The following is an 18,841-nucleotide window of genomic DNA, read 5'->3' as shown; positions in this document are numbered from 1 at the left end:
CTAACCTGGTTTTCTAGAATGGTGGCACTCCGTGACTGTATGGACTGTACTTCTTGTACGGCGTCAGAGGTCTGCTGCTCAGTGTATGAACTCGTCCGTGTGTATACGCCAACATCTAGTACAGACGGTCCATAGGAGTTTTGGATATATGCTTCAAAGTAACACCTGGAAATGGCCACAAAAGTCCATTAAAAGTAATTTATAGTCTATGGATAAAGAGGCACAATCACCGATCTTAATAAAGGCCCATAGCTGGCGGTGGATCCGCCGAAGTTATTTAGAGGCGCCGGCCTCTTCATAACTCCGGCACATCCAGTGCCAGTTCTAAATGTAAGCCAGCTTCCTTGCTGTCTTGCATTTAGACCATTTTCTACGCCTAAAACAGGCGTAGAAAATGATAAATGAGACGGCCTACCGGCCCGTCCCTCCCCCACCCATGCGCACCAACAATTTTAGACGTGGTGTGAGCAGGGAAAAGTCGCAGAACGGTTAGTTGCGCCGCCATCTGCACCAGAAACACACCTAATTAAGGCGTATTTCAAATTAGTAAATGACCCCCAAAGTATCTATAGTGCCTGCACTATCAATGTCCAGAATCCAACTAGCATGCCCGACCGATTCCCCCTATTCTACTGTGTGTAGTAACCACAGGTGTATGTACAGTTCATCCACACAGGATATTTCCCACATAAACAAGCCAACCAGGCACCTACCAGGATTGGTGGCCCCGGAGAGGAAGAAGAAGTCCTATGTAAGCAGCATCCGCTTGTATAGGCACAAATCCACGGCCCTGGCCATGTCAGTTGCAATTCTGGATTATGCTTGAAGAATGTCTCGAACGGAAGCAACGTTCTCCTCCTCAAAGCTAGCGCTTCGTACCTGAGCACACAGTGACATCACTTGAGCTGTGGAATCTCCAAAGGATAAAACTTAATCCATCACGTTTCGGAAAATTGTCACGTTTTCCTTCCTCAGGAATGAATATCCTTGTTCTTTTCGAAATTATATAGGCACCTCCAGAAATAAATGGACGTGGACACAATAGGCACTCTGTATCTATCTATCTATCTATCCAGAATTGCAACTGACCGCCAGGGCTGTGGATTTTTGCCCATACAAGAGGACACCGCATACATAGGACTTCTTCTTTCTCTTCGGTGTCACCAATCCTGGTAGGTGCCTGGTTGGCTTGTTAATGTGGGAAATATCCTGTGTGTATTATAAAGAACTATACATATCAGTGGTTACTGCTCCCAGTAGTATAGGGGGCAGCGGTCGGGCATGCTAGTTGGATTCTGGACATTGATAGTGCAGTCACTAGTATAGACACTTTATCCTATTGAGCCAGCAGGCGGTACTGGCTCCGTCACTGCTGCACTATCTTTTGTGTTCACGATGGTTATTCTATTAGTGAATTGGTTAATTTATGGTCTACATTGTAGTTCAACTTTGATTTGGGCATGAATCAGCTCAGTAGATATCTCAGGAGAGGAGAAAAGAGAGAGGGACTGGAGGCCGAGCAGCCAGAGAGCTTGTCTAACAGATTTCATTCTGAACAGGATGGAGCAGCCGTCAATGTGTGTGAAAACATGCAGGCTGCAGAAGAAAACTGTGCATTCATTTATTTTATTTCTTCAAACATAGGAAGGAGAGTCACATTTGAGTTGTGACTGCACAGGCTTCACAGTGCCATCGTCTTTATGCAATGCTCAAGATCTGTACCTCTCACAGAGAAGCTTGAGTGATATTATCTGACTTACGGCTTGCCCTTCTGGAGGTAAAAAGTCTGCGACTTCTGATATGTATAGGAAAAGTAAGAATTTGTGTAGTAGCCATAGGCAATCTTCACCTAAAGTAAAGGAATAGTGGAAAATAAGAATATTAACACTTTTGCACAGATTTTTTTTCCCATTGTTTATTTGCTTCTTAAATGTAAAATGAATCAACTTTATAAACAGTCTTCATTAACAATCTACTATTTTGTTTCTGCAGAGTGTGTGTAAGTCCTTCATATGGCTGGTGGTGGTGTTAAATCTGATGTAAATCCATCTTCCCCTTCCTTCTTTCAGTGTTAGAGATAGGAGCAGGGAGGGGAAGAAGGTTGCAAATGACAGATCAGAGTGGGGAGAGGGGGTAAGCATCCTAGAAAGGCAGCTCCACATGCTAGGGAAGATAAGAAAGCACACACAAGGCAGTTTGTAGGGAGAGACAGCGCCATCCTAGACACCCATAAATCCATATACGTTGGGGCTCCTTCCTGATAGTAGTTGAGGTGCCCTTAGTTTTATGAGTGTTGTACGGGTGCAAGGCAGGAGGTGTAGGTGTTTTGCCAACAAATGGTGCGGGAGTAAGTAACTAGACCAAATGTAGAAAATAAATAAGTATCTGTTTACTAAGGTGTAGAAGGGGAGTGGTAGTACATCCAACGATATCAATGCACAGCTCCAAAACAAGTCACAGTGCAGTCTCTTCCCAATAGCTGTATATAGGCAAATGCAACAATGATGATAATTTGAGCAGCAGTTCTTGAGCTCCTTCTAAATACTTTGCAACCTTTCCAAGGTGATCACAGGCTTGCAAATGGCAAAACTCTGAAAAAGGTGGTAGGAATCCCAGACTACAAACCATCCACACAAATAGCAAGAAAGTGTGGTGGGCACCAGACACTATAAACCATTCTGCAAACAGGCTTGCAATTTCTGGACTTAGGGATGCAGTTCATTCAATGGTCGGCCAAAGTGTTAGGCTGGGTTCACACGAGCGTGTCCGGATTAGTTCCGGATGCGTCCCGGTGTGTTGCGGCAAACCCGCGCGAGTAGGAATGCAATTGCAGTCAGTTTTGACTGCGATTGCGTTCCGATGTTCAGTTTTTATCGCGCGTGTGCAATGTGTTTTGCACGCGCGTGATAAAAAACCGACTGTGGTACCCAGACCCGAACTTCTTCACAGAAGTTCAGGTTTGGGTTCGGTGTTGTGTAGATGTTATTATTTTCCCTTATAACATGGTTATAAGGGAAAATAATAGCATTCTGAATACAGAATGCATAGTAGGTGATCAATTGAGGGTTAAAAAATAAAAAAAATTAACTCACCTTCTCCTCTTGTTCGCGTAGTTCTCCCGGTCTTCAGTTCTTTAAAAAGATGAACTATGGGCTAAAGGACCTTTGGTGACGTCAGATCACATGCTCCAATCACATGGTACATCACCGCGGTGATGTACCATGTGATTGGAGCATGTGATCTGACGTCACCAAAGGTCCTTTAGCCCATAGTTCATCTTTTTAAAGTACTGAAGACCGGGAGAACTACGCGAACAAGAGGAGAAGGTGAGTTAATTTTTTTTATTTTTTAACCCTCAATTGATCACCTACTATGCATTCTGTATTCAGAATGCTATTATTTTCCCTTATAACCATGTTATAAGGGAAAATAATACAGTGTATAGACTGTCACCTAGCAACATTGCGTGAAAATCGCACCGCATCCGCACTTGCTTGCGGATGCATGCGATTTTCACGCAACCCCATTCACTTCTATGGGGCCTGCGTTGCGTGAAAAACGCAGAATATAGAGCATGCTGCGATTTTCACGGAACGCATAAGTGATGCGTGAAAATCATCGCTCATCTGAACAGCCCCATTGAAATGAATGGGTCCAGATTCAGTGCGGGTGCAATGCGTTAACCTACCGCATTGCACCCGCGCGGAAATCTCGCCCGTGTGAACGCAGCCTTAATCTTTCCACAAACAGCAAAGTCTTTAGCTATAACGAGCTATACCTTGATAACATGCATGACGTTGTGATCATGGACAGTCTATGAATGTCTTCTCCAGCTTTCCCTTAGGGATTGCTCTCTCTACTAACAGGAATGATGTTTCTGCTGGAGCTAAACTAGCATTTGCCCTAAACATCAGGCAGAGCTAAAACTAACGTAGTTGAGGCAATCCTGACTATAAAGCTTCTCTCTCAGAGGGGAAAGCCAATTCCTTCTGCTGAGTCAGGGCATAATTACCTAAACAGGGCCACCTATAGACAGCTTTTGTGAATACATACAAAGCATAATACAAAGCATGAACATATTAAATAACATCAAATCAAGAACAATTTGTACCCTTGTCACCAATGTACCTGTTGGGGCTCCAGCAATGCGTTGTGGAGTTGCAGCGCGGCCGCGCCATTTGAGACAAAATGTCGAGCCACGTCCCCTGTGATGCGCTGTATAAGCCACGCATCTTTCGCTATAGAGCACTCACTCGGTTTCTACCCACAACGCATGCACGCTGGAGGAAGATTGAGCTATTAATGGTTTAGGTGTGTTTGATTATTGCAGGCTGAATGACTGCTCAGCCTGCCTATCATAAAGGCAACTGGTGTTCTGGTCCAATGGGGCGCCAAGTCCCTGGACCTATCGGTTCTGATCGGCGCTCTATTTAAATCCCCTGCTGGCAATACACCCTTACAAGTTATAGATTTACTCCCTTACTGTGCTCCTGGTTCCGTTCTGTGCATATTGGATTCTCTCTGTTTTGACCTCGGCTTGCCTTTGACCACTCTTTGCCTCGTGATTTGGTACTGTGACTTCCATATGGTTCTGACTTCGGTTTGGCTATTCTGACTACCCTATGTCTTCTGCTTTGGTACTGTATTGTCCACCCGGTTCCGACCCTCTTCTGTACAACCATGTTTTGTGTGTTTGTCTTGCACCTAGCAGAACAGGGAGCGTCGACCAGTTGTGGACATGCCGCTTAGGGCTCGCACTGCAACTAGGCAGGGAAAGCAGGCTGGGTTCCAGTTAGGGCTCACTGTCTGTGTGTTTCCTGCCTACTGTGCTGACGACCCTGTTACCCAGTTCTGCATATACAGTAATAGTATGGTGTTATTCATTCACTATGTGGTGGTAATGGTCATAGAGTGGCGGTATTATTTGGGCTTAATGTTTCATTGATAATATTGGTCTTTTGTATAGTGCATTTTGGTCATTAACAGTATGGAGAACATATTTATTAATATAAATTGTTCCAATTACCTTTCCTGCAGGGTCACCAGATTCATTGAAGTACAAAGCATAATTATCATCTCCTTTGATATAAAATGTGTAGTAATCTGTTTCTGGCGGCACAAAGAAACCAGTGAACCGAGCGATAAAGTTACTGTTCTCCAGAGGCCAAGATTTGGATGCACCATCGAACCAAGAAGAACCAGCATAGCCCGTGGAGTTTTCATTTAATTTTAGTTCATCATTCAGTGAAATACTGACATTCCACCGATCCACCTTCAGTCCTCGGCTTCCTAAATGTAAGAGATAAAATTATATAAAGGGGTTGTTCCCTAATCCATTTTCATATACGCTATTAGGTAATACTGAGTTAATGGATGGTTCTCATTGTGTTTTCCTGTTTGCTAAATCTGTTCAGTTATAGTATGCAGTCAGGGGTGCACCACCAATGAGGCCAGGTGAGGCGATCGCCTCAGGCAGCACCAGGTAGGGGCAAGAGGGGGGCAGCGGACGGGCTATGGGCAATGAGCGCTTTCATGGTGTAAACGCTCATTTCTACATATTTAACTGCATTGCTGTACTTAGGAAAGCAATACATTTAAATGCTGCAACGGCAGTGATGTCTCCCTGGTCCACCGTTTCCTCTAATAGGCTGTAGTCCTAGTTCCTGTAGCTTATCAGAGGCCAGTATGATGATTATCGAGCTGCCTGAGCTTGGCGTTTCAGTTTTTTGCCTCAGGCAGCAGAAAGGCTAGGCGCACCCCTGTATGCAGTGATGCAGTCCCTTCATTTACAGCACAGAACAGGCTGTGAGCAGTTGGCTGTAAAGCAACTCTGTGTAGGAGCTGTATATTGAGTGAGATCAGGAAACCCTGCTTCTGCACCCACTATAGCTACACATGTGGGCAATGATAGCATATCCTTAGGATAGATTATTAATTTATGATCCGCAGCTGCAGAGGTGCCCTACTAATGAGGCCAGGTGAGGAGATCGCCTCAGGCAGCACCATATAGGGGCAAGAGGGGGGCAGCAGAAGGGTCATGGGCAAGGAGCGTTTTCAATGTGGCAAAGGGGTTAGGTTAAAAAATTGGCATTGGAAGGGGGTGGCGCGCCGTTTCAGTTTTTTTCGCCTCAGGCAGCAGAAAGGCTAGGTGCATCCCAGCATCCCAGACGATTAGCTGTTCTGCAGTAGCTCCACCATCAGAAACAGGTTCCTGAACTACACGGCTCTGTCCACTACATAGAGGATGGAGCTGGCTACTACAGCACTGCTCCTATTTATCTCAGTTCAGTATCCTCCGTCACCACTACACAGTCGACGTTGCTGTGTAGTTCTGGGTCCTATCTGAGCTACTGAAAAAAACAACAGATCAGCAGGGGTACCAGGAGGTTGGACCCCACCAATGAGATATTGAATTATCTATCCTAAGGATAGACCATCACTTTGAAATAATGGAATTTAACTATATTTATGATTATCCATTGCATATACCTGGGAACAGAGAAGGCAGAACAGGCGGCTTTGACGGGCTCTTACAAGTTATTGTCGTATCTGTTAATCCAAGAATTTGACATTCCTGACCTGTAACAAAATGCACGTAAACATCAGTATAAGCAATATCCTTACAATTCACTCATGACAGAATTCAGTTTTTGTATCTACAACTCCTACACAGACCTATGAGTCTCCATGGTTACAGACTACAAACAACTGTGTGTAGTCAGATCCTTCCATCTATTCTCTACTATACCAAGAAGCTGGGGATATAGAAACCCATTGTTGTGCATAGTAGATATAGACTCAAAATGGTGGGAAAATTTTGCCCAAGACTACGTATTTCCAAAGATTCATTTTCTTAATTTCAGATCCATGGGGACAATAAAAAAAAAACTGGATACGCAGATGTCCATATACTTTAACTTTATTTTTTATTTTTACTTACTCTTTGCTTTGTGCTGCTCTGTAAAATATACAAAAGATAACCTGTTGCGCCCTGGAAACTGTCAACAAGCAGGTCTCCTGCTGTATCCCAGAATCACCATGGTAGTTCAGTTGTAGTAACAAATTTCACTCACCCCCTATAAGGACTTTGGCAGGAGAATCTGTTTCATCAAAGAAGTGTCCAGATATTGTGATTATTGCACCTCCTTCTATACTTCCAGCAGATGGGTAAATCCCTGTAATCTCTAGAAATATAAGCACAGCATGCAAGGCATGAATATAATACCATTACTTTATCAGATGTATGAGGCAAGGTTGACATCTCACTTTTACTATAAGTTTGGCGCAGGTACCAGAAATTATCCCAGTGGACCCCAGTTGAAGATAACCCACCATGGCTCATTGTGGTGGCCATCCAGAGACCTTCTTGGCGCAGTTTTAGCTTTAAACTTATGGCCATCTAAACTGCAGCTCTGCCTCTCATTGAAAACAATGGGAGGCGGTTGCCCCCGGAATTCTGGTGCGGAGTTGACGTAGACCACTGTGTGAATAGGTCTTAAAATATATAGGAAGGCATTGTAAAAAAAAACAGTCGTCAAAAAGCCTTGAAGTTTAACGCACATCATGGTTGCACAACATTTTGAGACGTATTGGGGTCTAAAAAGTAGGTGGAGCAAAGTGGGGTGTTGGGTCAGCTATAGCCAACCCAGTACTTTTACTACAAACTATGTTAGGAAACTGGCATAAATTATACCTCAGATCTACACTAGCTCCCTTGCTGATATATAGGAAAGTGTATACAGTGATTAATTGCAGTTATATACAGCTCCTGACTCACACTGCCTGCCTGTACTATCTGTGTGTGCTGACTCTCCAGTGTAGTTCTATAGGATGTAGCTTTACACTGCTCTCCCTGCCTCCTGCATGTAAAAGCTGACAGGGAAGAGAGAGGTGGCAGGACAGAGAGGGGAGACAGGCTTAAGCTGTATCACATAGGAGAACATGTAGCGTGAGGGTATAGCAGCTGGGACACTAATCTGTCATGGCTGCCACTACACAGAGTAATACAGTGTGTTGAGACTCCGTTCCCACTGTCTCTGCAAAGCCAGGCATGAGGGGAAATGTAGAATTCATTAGAAAAACCATATCTGAGGGGAGAAGGAATCAAGATGACTGCCAAACCAAAAATTACACATCAAACAAAACAGGTATACTGTACACAAGAGCCTCTATCTTATTCCCTAATAATGGCCTATCCTGCAATATATAGGGGGGGGGGGGGGGACTGTGGTGCTTTAATAATCTGACACCAGTGGGATATATATATATATATATATATATATATATATATTGTGAGGTGGTGACAGGAGTCATCTATGAGGGGAGATATGTGTCACCCAGAATGTTGCAGGAAGCATTCTAAAGTGGCTTGCTTACCAGGAATGTGCCACCAAGGTGCACGGCTTTGGTGGAGTAAAAGCCCTAGTCTAGGTGTCCACTAAGTTAGCTGGTGGACACAGAAAATAGATAGTGTAGCTGGTTCAGCTAGTTCAGGGCGGGCTTTTACTGGGAACAGGCAATGTGTTGGGTGGATGCCTGTTCCCCAGGTTCCAGTCCGGGACTTGATGTCCAGGGATCCTATTTAAAGGGAGTCTGTCACCACATTTGAGCCTATTAGACAGATCCAATAGCGTTATATGTGCCACCCAGAAGTTTAAAACGGTACCTTTGTTGCATATACCGGAGTCTTGTTTCAGCCAAAAATGAACTTTGTAGGTTCTGTAAATGCGCCATCTCAAGTGCCCAGGGCGGCGTCTCAATCTTCCGAGCTCAAGACCGGACCTCCCCAACGGCTCATAACCCAGCCCTCCGTGTGCCTCTGCCCGCCCGTTTACGCTCCTCCTCTTTCCTGCGGCGCAGTGGAAAAGGAGAGAGGAGGAGCGTAAACGGGCGGGCAGAGGCACACGTGGGGCGGGGTTATGAGCCGTTGGGGAGGTCCGGTCTTGGGCTCGGAAGATTGAGATGCCGCCCTGGGCACTTGAGAGGGCGCATTTACAGAACCTACAAAGTTCATTTTTGGCTGAAACAAGACTCCGGTATATGCAACAAAGGTACCGTTTTAAACTTCTGGGTGGCACATATAACGCTATTGGATCTGTCTAATAGGCTCAAATGTGGTGACAGACTCCCTTTAATCCTGCTGCTGGATCTTAGGTGGAGGAAAGGCAGACAGTGTGAGGTAACACTGTCCGAGTGTGCTACAACTGCTTGACCCGGATGTACTGGCTGTACTTTTGATGAAAAAGACTAAATAAAGAGGACTTTTGTTGAACGTTTTGGTGTCCCTGCCTCCTTACACTGGTCAAGTGAGTACGGTTCCCCACAATATATATAGTGGGAGTCTATGTGACTCATATACAACATGACGTGCAGCTGAAAACATCAAGGCTCTATGCCAAAATGGAGCATGTAAACAGTTTCCTCTTCCTGAGGAGAAGAACACTACATTCTCCTGCGCTATGTCCATGAATAACAAAGTACGCGTTCCTCTTTCTCCATTAACACCACCTCAAGGCCGGCATACTTTACACAAATATCTTGTGAGCAATACGTAGCATACCGTTATATATGTCTAGGCTGAACGTTCGAAATGGCGTATGTACTGAATATAATGAAAAAAAGACGTAAAGAGATCCTAATGCGATAATCAAGAACGTGTGTTACCTGCATACGTCTGGTACATGGCCATCTTATTCAAGGAAGACACAAAATATGTGGCCAAGTCTGGTAAACTCCTGCAACAGAAAAAAGGTCCAGTAGTAAAGTCTGTAAATTATGTTATTTAACAGGTTTGAGGACAAAGTGGCGTCTGGACCCAGCTGAGTAAAATATAAATGCAGGATGAGGCCCAGGCGGGAGCAGCTGCCCACAACAACCAATCAGATTGCAGACATTTTGGCCTCTGTTTTGGGATCTTCTGCCGATCTCAAAATCGGAAAGCCACAAGCCAAGTGTGAAACAGGCCTATCCTTAGCAACGCTGAGCTAGAGCTTTGCTAAGGAGACCCTTTATACCCTGTTTTCTAGAACAAAGAATCCTCTTTCCCTAATAAAGTATACTACAAAAATGTTTAACATCCCTGTCCCTACGATATATTAAAAATAAACCAAGACGACAGGTATACTTTGAAGGAACACTGAGGATAAGTCATCAATATATGTAAGTAAGCCCTATCAGTAAGTCCTTTTAATCCTTGTGTCATGCTGCGCCCCCTCAAGCCCTTTTCTAGCCATTACACAGTGTATCAAGTTTGTCTGGAGAGTTCCTTCCACACTTGTCTGGCAACTTAAACACTTTGCTAGTTATGTCCATTGCCTTAGGTGATCACATTTCTTAAGTGGTACCAGGGTCACTACTGCCCATTTATTTTTCCTGAGGCAAAACATGAGGTAGCGCGCTCACCTTGCCTCATGGATCATGCGCCTGTTTGTTATTTTTATATTATATATCTGTTAGTTATACTGATTTTCTTTAGGCAGTATATCATGATTTCGTCTTCCAGATTTTTCTAGATACACTATATTCCTTACTGTCTCACATGTACTTACCTTCCAAAATCACTGTCCAGGATGAAACTGATATTGTGATGTCCTATGGTAACATAAGCAATAAAAAAAAAGTTACATCATGGTAGTATATGATTGTTGTTTTTATCTACACAGCTGTAGTCCAGTCCACCCACCGCAGTCAATGGCACACAGTTTTACAGGTAATACCTCAAGTTACACACAAAATCATGTGCCCAATAAGCCGCCACGAGTTGGCAAGGTTTAGTTTTATTTTGTTTTTTGCTTGAAAAAAAACAATACGTCAGTGTGTTCTGCAATTTTTATGCTTTTATGTTTTCATGTTGTATTTTTCTTTCCAGTGGCCTTTTTTATGGAGCGCTACAGAGGAACTGACCCCAGAGGGTGGCCCATACTTTCCTTTATAAAAACACATGGCTCTGCAGAGCTGCAGTTGCGAGCGCAGTCCACTACAATGCTGGCGGCGCACTGTAGTTCTAGCGGCGATTTCCGATGACCGAGCTACTGCAGAACAGCTGATCAGCTCAACAGCCAAACAACTAGTGATGGCCTATTGTATTTTTTTTGCACTTTTGCATTTTTTGGTGCATTTTTTGATGGAAAAACACTAGTTCCAGATGTTACCAGAAAATCAATGGCAAATATGAACTGTAGGGCACTCGTGTGTTTGTGCTACTGCCATGTTGATGCAATGGTGTTTTTTCAGGTGATATCATCCCCTCCTCTGAAGGGAAAAATAAATCTGAAAAAAGGCACCATTTAAACAAAAAATGCCACAAAAAAAGACATATAAATTATATGTGGTGACCGCTTCTGTAATTTGTAGATCCTCGATTTGCGGATCACAAAACGGATACGGTTGTGCAAATTCACCCTTAAAGCTGCAGTAGACAGGTGGATTCCATGCTCTGAGTTTTCTTATTTTCATGATGAACTAAGTGATTCTGCACTGAAAAAAAATAAATCAGACGGCACAGGAATACAAATGAGAAGGTGCGGCTTACCGACGTATGTCCCTGTATTACGGCAAACCATGAAACCATAATCGCTGTATGCATAGTCCAGCTGTAACCCGTACCTAGGATGGAGATTACACAATCTGTAACTGCATATCTTATATCATAAAGTGAATGTAAAATACTGTGTAGCTAGTAATAGAATTTATAGAATTGGTAGAAACAGAATACTTTCTAACTCCCTAGGGCTTCTTCCATTTAATGTAGAATTTTCTGTCAGGCCTCTTTCACACAACCGTATGTATTTTTCTGTATTTTGCGGCCCATTTTTCACGGATCCGCTGTTCCAAAAACATCTCCGTATGGTTTCCGTATGTGATCCGTTTTTTGCGGCTCGCAAACAGAAACATAAAATTTGTAATCATTACTGTAATGTACTGTAATGTTTGTAAACAGTAGACACATGGGCAAAGTGGGCATGGATCCGCACAATACGGATGACATACGGATGTGTTGACTTGAATGGAGCGACAGAACGTTATTAGCGGACAATAATAGGACAAGTTCTATCTTTTAGCGGAACGGATATATGGAAATACGGAAACTGAATGCACATTCCGTTTTTTTTGCGGAACCACTGAAATGAATGGTTCTGCTTATGGACTGCAAACGAAAACCGCAAAAACTGAACGGAAACTAAAAAAAAATATGTTCGTGTGAAAGAGGCCTTATTTTGTTCCATCAGATGAACAGAAAAGTAGAAAAAAGCAATCACGAGAATAATGACTGGTGATCACGAATTCTAGAATTTGCAAATTTATCGCAAATATTATTCAAAAAGTTTGTGAAATATTGCGAAAAATGAATATTGCCCATGCCGCTCATCACTAATTGCCATCAGTTTCATATAGTAAAAGTAGGTGACAAATTCACTTTTAAAGAATGAGGTTTAAAACATTTTTTCTGTCTTTCTGGTTGTCTGACGGAACAATATGATGGAAAAGTCAATGCAGATGTCAACAAGTCGTTTATTTAAAATTTTGGAGGCAACTGTGTCCTTCCAAGACATTGAGTTACTCATGACTTACAACGTATCAGAGTTAGGAATCAGCAGTTCACACGGCATTCCTCCAGCGTAAACCCTGTGAAATAAAACAAAAATCAGAATTAAAAATCCATTCGCTATAAAAAGTGAAACATCATCAAGCATTTCGTGGTGCTGGGATCTACATTTCTTGCATTATGATTGTGAATTTCCATACGATCGATTGCAGATGATGGGATATCCTGAGGAATAGTCAATGAAATTTCCTTGATTTTTCCTTGAAATTTTGGCATAGACTCCCACCCAAAAATCCAGCAGGTCGCAGTGTAGAATCTGCCTCTCATTGTTTTAAATGTGAGGCCGTGCTGCCGTTCGTGTGGCCAGTGGTTTAAAGCCAGGACCTCGCAAAGACAGGGGGTGTACTTTCTCGGTGCGGTATCCACTTGCAGCTTCATTCAGTGGGGCTGAATCGTGAGCAGGTCCATGGAATTCAAATTGAAAAACTACAGTAGTTACGGAATAAATGGCAGATTTTGTCGTCACAAATTACGCCACGTGAACAGGGCCTTATACAGTTTATTTTTTATCGCCTCACTCTAACCTTAGTTAGAGTGTGCTGTCCGCATCCGCACCTCCGTTCCGTGACGTCCACAAAATGATAGAACATATCCTATTCTTGTCCGCTTTATAGACAAGAATAGGACTGTTCTATTATGGGCCGGACTTTTCATTCCGCAAATTGTGGAACACACATGGCGGGTGTCCGTGTTTTGCGGATCTGCAATTTGCAGACCTGAAAACAGGCAATGGTCGTGTACATGAGCCCTAAGGGAAGCTATCACTAGCCTTTTGTACACTAAACCACCAGCATGCTATTATACTGCCAGTGTTGTAGCAGTAAAGGCTATCTACACCTTTGGGGGGAATTTTTTTCATTATTGCATTATTCTCTCATTTTGAGCTAAAAATATTTTTTTTAATTAGTCTTTATTTCAAATATGTAGCCCTTTTTTCTGTACATGGCTGAGATTCTCTAATAGAGGGATCTGAATTTTCTCTCTGCTCCATCAGCTAGCTAATCTGACGGGCTCCTTATCTCTGCTCGCTGACATTTTAAAGGGAGTCTGTCACCACAGTTTGCCATTATACACTGCTTACATAGCACAGTAGCATAACTATAGATGAGTCAAATGGTACATTTGTCCTTTTGTTTTGATGTCACCAAAGGAAAAAAACGCTGTTTTATTCATATGTAAATGAGGGCTCTCAAGTGCCTGTGTGCAGCGTTCGGGCTGTATGTGCCCAGGCCAGTCTGTCTTCTTCTCACATAACCCCTCCCCAGCCTCTTGCTTGGTCCACCCTGTAAGCCTCTTGCATCATCCAGTGTACTGGACGAGATCCCACGAGTGCACAGTTCATCGCCGGCCTGGGCATGCGCACTGTGATGACCATTGTGGGAAGCAGCATCATACCATGCAGTGCGCATGCGCAGGGGGGATCTCGGCCAGTACACTGGATAATGCAAGAGGCTTACAGGGCGGGCCAAGCAACAAGCTGGGAAGAAGTTATGTGAAGAGGCAGAGCGGCCTGGGCACTTACAGCCCGAACGCTGCCCCTGGGCACTTGCGAGCCCTCATTTACATATGAATAAAACAGTAATTTTGCCTATGTTGAACTTCAGAACAACACAATAAAGGTACCATTTGACTCATGTACAGTTATGCTACAGCGCTATGTAAGCTGTCTATAATGTCAAATTGTGGTGACAGACTCCCTTTAGCCCCTTCCCGACACATGACGTACTAGTACGTCATGAAAGTCGGTGACTTACCGAATCGTGACGTAATAGTACGTCATGGATAACTCCGGTCACCGTGCCGAATCGCGCTGTGACCGGAGTAAGCTGACTGCACTAATCGGCAGTCAGCCATCTTAGCTGAGGGAGAACAGTAGTTTTTCCGCCCCCCTGCAGCCCCGATCGCTGCGATTGGCTGGCTAGTGAAGACCAGCCCATTGCAGCGCCGGCAATGAATGGAGCTGCAAGGGGGCTCGGCTAGAGGTGGGAGGGGGCTGATGACATCAGCCCATGTCTCCTCCTAGGTCAGGGAGGGGACACCAGACACAGGTGTCCCTTCCCAGCGCTGTGATTAGCTGGAACAACGCTCCAGCCTATGGCAGCGCTACACAAGTATCAGCCAATCTGTGGTGCTGCTGGTGGCTGGGACGGAGGTGATTGGGGCTGATTACATCAGCCCATGTCACCTCCGAGGTCAGGGAGGGGACATCAGACACTGATGTCCCCTCCCAGCACTGTGATTAGCTGGAACAACGCTCCAGCCAATGGCAGCGCTATGCAGCAGAAAGAACCGTTGGTGCCTCTCTGCAGGCAGCCATTCTAGCTTGGTGCCCTTCTGTGCTGCTCGTTGTCGGCTGGGACTTGTGGTACTACCACATAAATCACTTCTTTTCACTCAGAGCTTTTCAGAAGAAGAAGAAAAAGAACAACATCTGAAACAGCTGTAGTGATCTTTGGCTCATCTGCAGCTGTTTCAGATCCCCATTCCCTGTTCCCCCCTCTTCCCCCCTCCCCTTCCCCCTTCACCCCCCTCTCCGTCCTTTTTTGGGTTTTTTGGGCATTTTTTGGCTTTTTGTTGGCTTTTTTTTGGCTCTGCACCACCTTTTCAGTGTGCGAGCTGTGACTGGCAAGTGCTGTTCAGCACTTGTGTTTTTTTGGTGCTAGCTAGCTAATCAGTTAGTGCTAGCTATATATATATATATATATATATACATACACACATATAGATATATATATAAGTCAATTTTAGTTAGTACTAGTTTAGATTTTTGAACCCACACACGTGCGTCTGCGTGCGTGGGTCCTGCACCTGCTGAGCGCCGGTCAGTACTGTCAATTACTGACTGCGTCTGCTCAGGTTTAGTGCCTTTTTTATATATATTTTTTTTGGAGCCTTTTTTTTCTAAATTTTTATCTAATTCTTTCACTTATCTTTTTCTCTTTTCTTTCTTTCTCTTTTTTTCTTTATCATAAATTTAATTTTAATTTAATTTTACATACACCAATAAAAATAAAAATGTCCAATTCATCCCAGAGAATGTACTCCGCTGAAGAGGCATACGCCATCCTTGCCTCTGAAACAGAGTCTGCAAGTGAGGGAGAAGAGGATGCCACATTCCTCTACACCTCAACTCCTTTATCATCATCGTTATCCGGTGATGAGGGACCCTCAAGGAGACGCCCCAGGAGAGATGAAGTAGCCCCCCCAGTGATCCCCTATGGTCCACACCGCCTGAGGATTATGAGCCCCAAATTCCAGAGTTTGTGGGAAACTCTGGAATCAAGATTGACTGCATGGGCTTCACAGAAAAAGATTTTTTCAAAATCTATTTCTCTGACGATCTCATAAATTTGATCGTGACCCAAACAAATTTGTACGCCCAGCAGTTTATTTCTCAAAACCCAACATCCTAGGTTGGACCCCTGTAAATGCAGCAGACATTATGAAGTTTTGGGGGCTTTTGCTGCATATGGGCCTTGTAAAAAAAACTGAAATGAGACAATATTGGAGTTCAGATGTCTTGTACCACACTCCAATTTACAATATGGCCATGTCCCGCTCAAGATTTGAATCCATTTTGAAATTCCTACATTACAATGATAATGCACAGTGCCCCCCCCCCCCCCCAAAAAAATAAAGACCCAAATTTTGACCGTCTATTCAAAATAAGACCCCTTCTGGAGCAACTCAGCTCAAAATCTACAGAGGTGTTCACCCCAGCAAAAGAAATTTGCATAGACGAGTCCCTTGTACATTTTAAAGGAAGGGTTAAATTTCGCCAGTACCTGCCCAGCAAGCAGGCACGGTACGGAATAAAAATGTACAAGCTGTGAGAGAGTACCTCTGGGTACACCTACAGGTTCCGTGTTTATGAGGGGAAAGATTCCCGGATACAACCCCCTGAATGCCCCCCCCCCCCCCCCCATCCTAGGAGTTACTAGCAAGATTGTGTGGGACTTACTGCACCCACTGCTGGATAATGGTTATCACCTCTATGTAGATAACTATTACACCAGCATACCCCTATTCATATCCCTAAAAGCTCGAGGTACTGTGGCTTGCGGCACAGTGCGAAAAAATCTGAGAGGGCTCCCTAGATTGCTGGTAGGGCAACCACTCCGAAAAGGTGACAGTAAGGCTCTCCTCCATGAGAACATGCTGGCGGTTAAGTACAAGGACAAGAGGGATGTCCTTGTACTAACCACCATTCACACTCACACCAGTTCTCCAGCCCGAGTGCGAGGTACCACTACCCCTGTCAACAAGCCTGACTGCATCCTTGATTACAACAGGCACATGGGAGGGGTTGATCTGTCCGATCAAGTTCTGAAGCCCTACAGTGCCATGCGTAAAACTAAGGTGTGGTACAAAAAGCTTGCCGTATACATTGTACAGATGGCAATGTACAATGCATACATTTTACATAGAACTGCAGACCAGACAGGAACTTTCCTTCAGTTCCAAGAGGCGGTAATCAAGGCCCTAATTTTCCAAAGTCAGGAAGGGGAGGGCCCGAGTACTTCAGGAGGTCATGGTGCCGTGTTGTACCAGGACAACATTTCCCTGGTCCCACAAACAGTAAAGAGGGGAAAGACCCAAAAAAGATGTTGGGTTTGTTACAAAAGGGGGATACGAAAGGACACCATTTATCAGTGCGACACCTGCCCTGATAAACCTGGCCTCTGCATGAAAGAATGCTTCCGAACCTACCACCTTTTTAATTTCATCCTTTATGCTCCCTGTAATATTTCCATATCTCTGATTTAGTCCACCTCACTTGCAGACCCACTTTCCAACAACCACTACATAATCTTTTCTGTGAGACACCTGTTTGGTAAAAAGTACCCTTTCCACCACTTAAAATGTCCATACGTGGGGTGCTCTTTCCAAAATGGCGTCACTTCTTGGGGTTTTTAATTTCTGGGGACCTCTGGAAATTTTTTAAATGCGACATGGCAGCCAAAATCCATGTCTGCCAAGTCAGGCCTGCAAATTGTACTTTGCCTGTAGCGGCCTGCTGTGCGCCAATACAGCAGGCTACGAGCACATATGGGGTGTTTGCAAAATAGGGAGAAAATGGGGAACATATACTGGGGTGCATTTTCTCCTTTAACACATTGTGAAAGTGAAAAATTGGGGTCTGCTAGTACTTTTTAATTTTTACAAATGTGTGCTTTGAAATCCTCTCTCTAGTATTTCTGCCTTCTGTGAGACACCTGTTTGGTAAAAAGTACCCTTTCCACCGCTTAAAATGTCCGTACGGGGGTGCTCTTTCCAAAATGGGGTCACTTTTGGGGTTTTTTCATTTCTGGGGACTTCTTGAAATTTTTTAAATGCAACATGGCAGCTAAAATCCATGTCTGCCAATTCAGGCCTACAAATTGTACTTTGCCTGTAGCGGCCTGCTGTGCGCCAATACAGCAGGCTACGAGCACATATGGGGTGTTTGCAAAATGGGGAGCAAATGGGGAACATATACTGGGGTGCATTTTCTCCTTTAACCCCTTGTGAAAGTGAAAAAATTGGGGTCTGCTAGTACTTTTTCATTTTTACAAATGTGTGCTTTGAAATCCTCTTTCTAGTATTTCTGCCTTCTGTGAGACACCTGTTTGGTAACAAGTACCATTTCCACCACTTAAAATGTCCGTACGGGGGTGCTCTTTCCAAAATAAGGTCACTTCTTTGGGTTTTTCATTTCTGGGGACCTCTGGATATTTTTTAAATGCGACATGGCAGCTAAAATCCATGTCTGCCAATTCAGGCCTGCAAATTGTACTTTGCATGTAGCTGCCTGCTGTGCGCCAATACAGCAGGCTACGAGCACATATGGGGTGTTTGCAAAATGGGGAGAAAATGGGGAACATATACTGGGGTGCATTTTCTCCTTTAACCCCTTGTGAAAGTGAAAAATTGGGGTCTGCTAGTAATTTTTACAAATGTGTGCTATGAAATGCTTGTCTCAAGTATTTCTGCCTTCTGTGAGATACCTGTTTGGTAAAAAGTACCCTTTCCACCACTTAAAATGTTCGTACAGGGGTGCTCTTTCTGAAATGGGGTCACTTTTTTGGATTTTTCATTTCTGGGGACCTCTGGAAATTTTTTAAATGTGACATAGCAGCTAAAATCCATGTCAGCCAATTCAGATCAGCAAAATCCATATTTAGCTGTTTGACTCTAGAACCCTGCCATGCGTCCATATATCATTTTAAGAGCACATATTGGGTGTTGGCGTATTCG

The 18,841-nt window shown here is 44.0% G+C and overlaps 1 protein-coding gene across 1 annotated transcript in view; it reads right to left on the bottom strand.

Annotated features, from left to right (window-relative positions):
- LOC121002376 (fibrocystin-L-like) overlaps positions 1-18,841 on the bottom strand; it is a 251,165-nt gene that overhangs the window by 205,817 nt on the left and 26,507 nt on the right. The window contains 9 exon segments of the mRNA XM_040433838.1: positions 6-165; positions 1,761-1,849; positions 5,027-5,289; positions 6,490-6,579; positions 7,074-7,184; positions 9,664-9,734; positions 10,548-10,590; positions 11,531-11,604; positions 12,571-12,624. Of these exon segments, the coding sequence (XP_040289772.1) occupies positions 6-165; positions 1,761-1,849; positions 5,027-5,289; positions 6,490-6,579; positions 7,074-7,184; positions 9,664-9,734; positions 10,548-10,590; positions 11,531-11,604; positions 12,571-12,624 (955 nt within the window).

The sequence above is a fragment of the Bufo bufo genome, chromosome 5 (genome assembly GCF_905171765.1).
Source record: "Bufo bufo chromosome 5, aBufBuf1.1, whole genome shotgun sequence".
In the NCBI taxonomy this organism is placed as follows: domain Eukaryota; kingdom Metazoa; phylum Chordata; class Amphibia; order Anura; family Bufonidae; genus Bufo; species Bufo bufo.
Note: the sequence above shows the minus strand (reverse complement) of the source record. Positions and strands in the feature narration are given on the sequence as shown.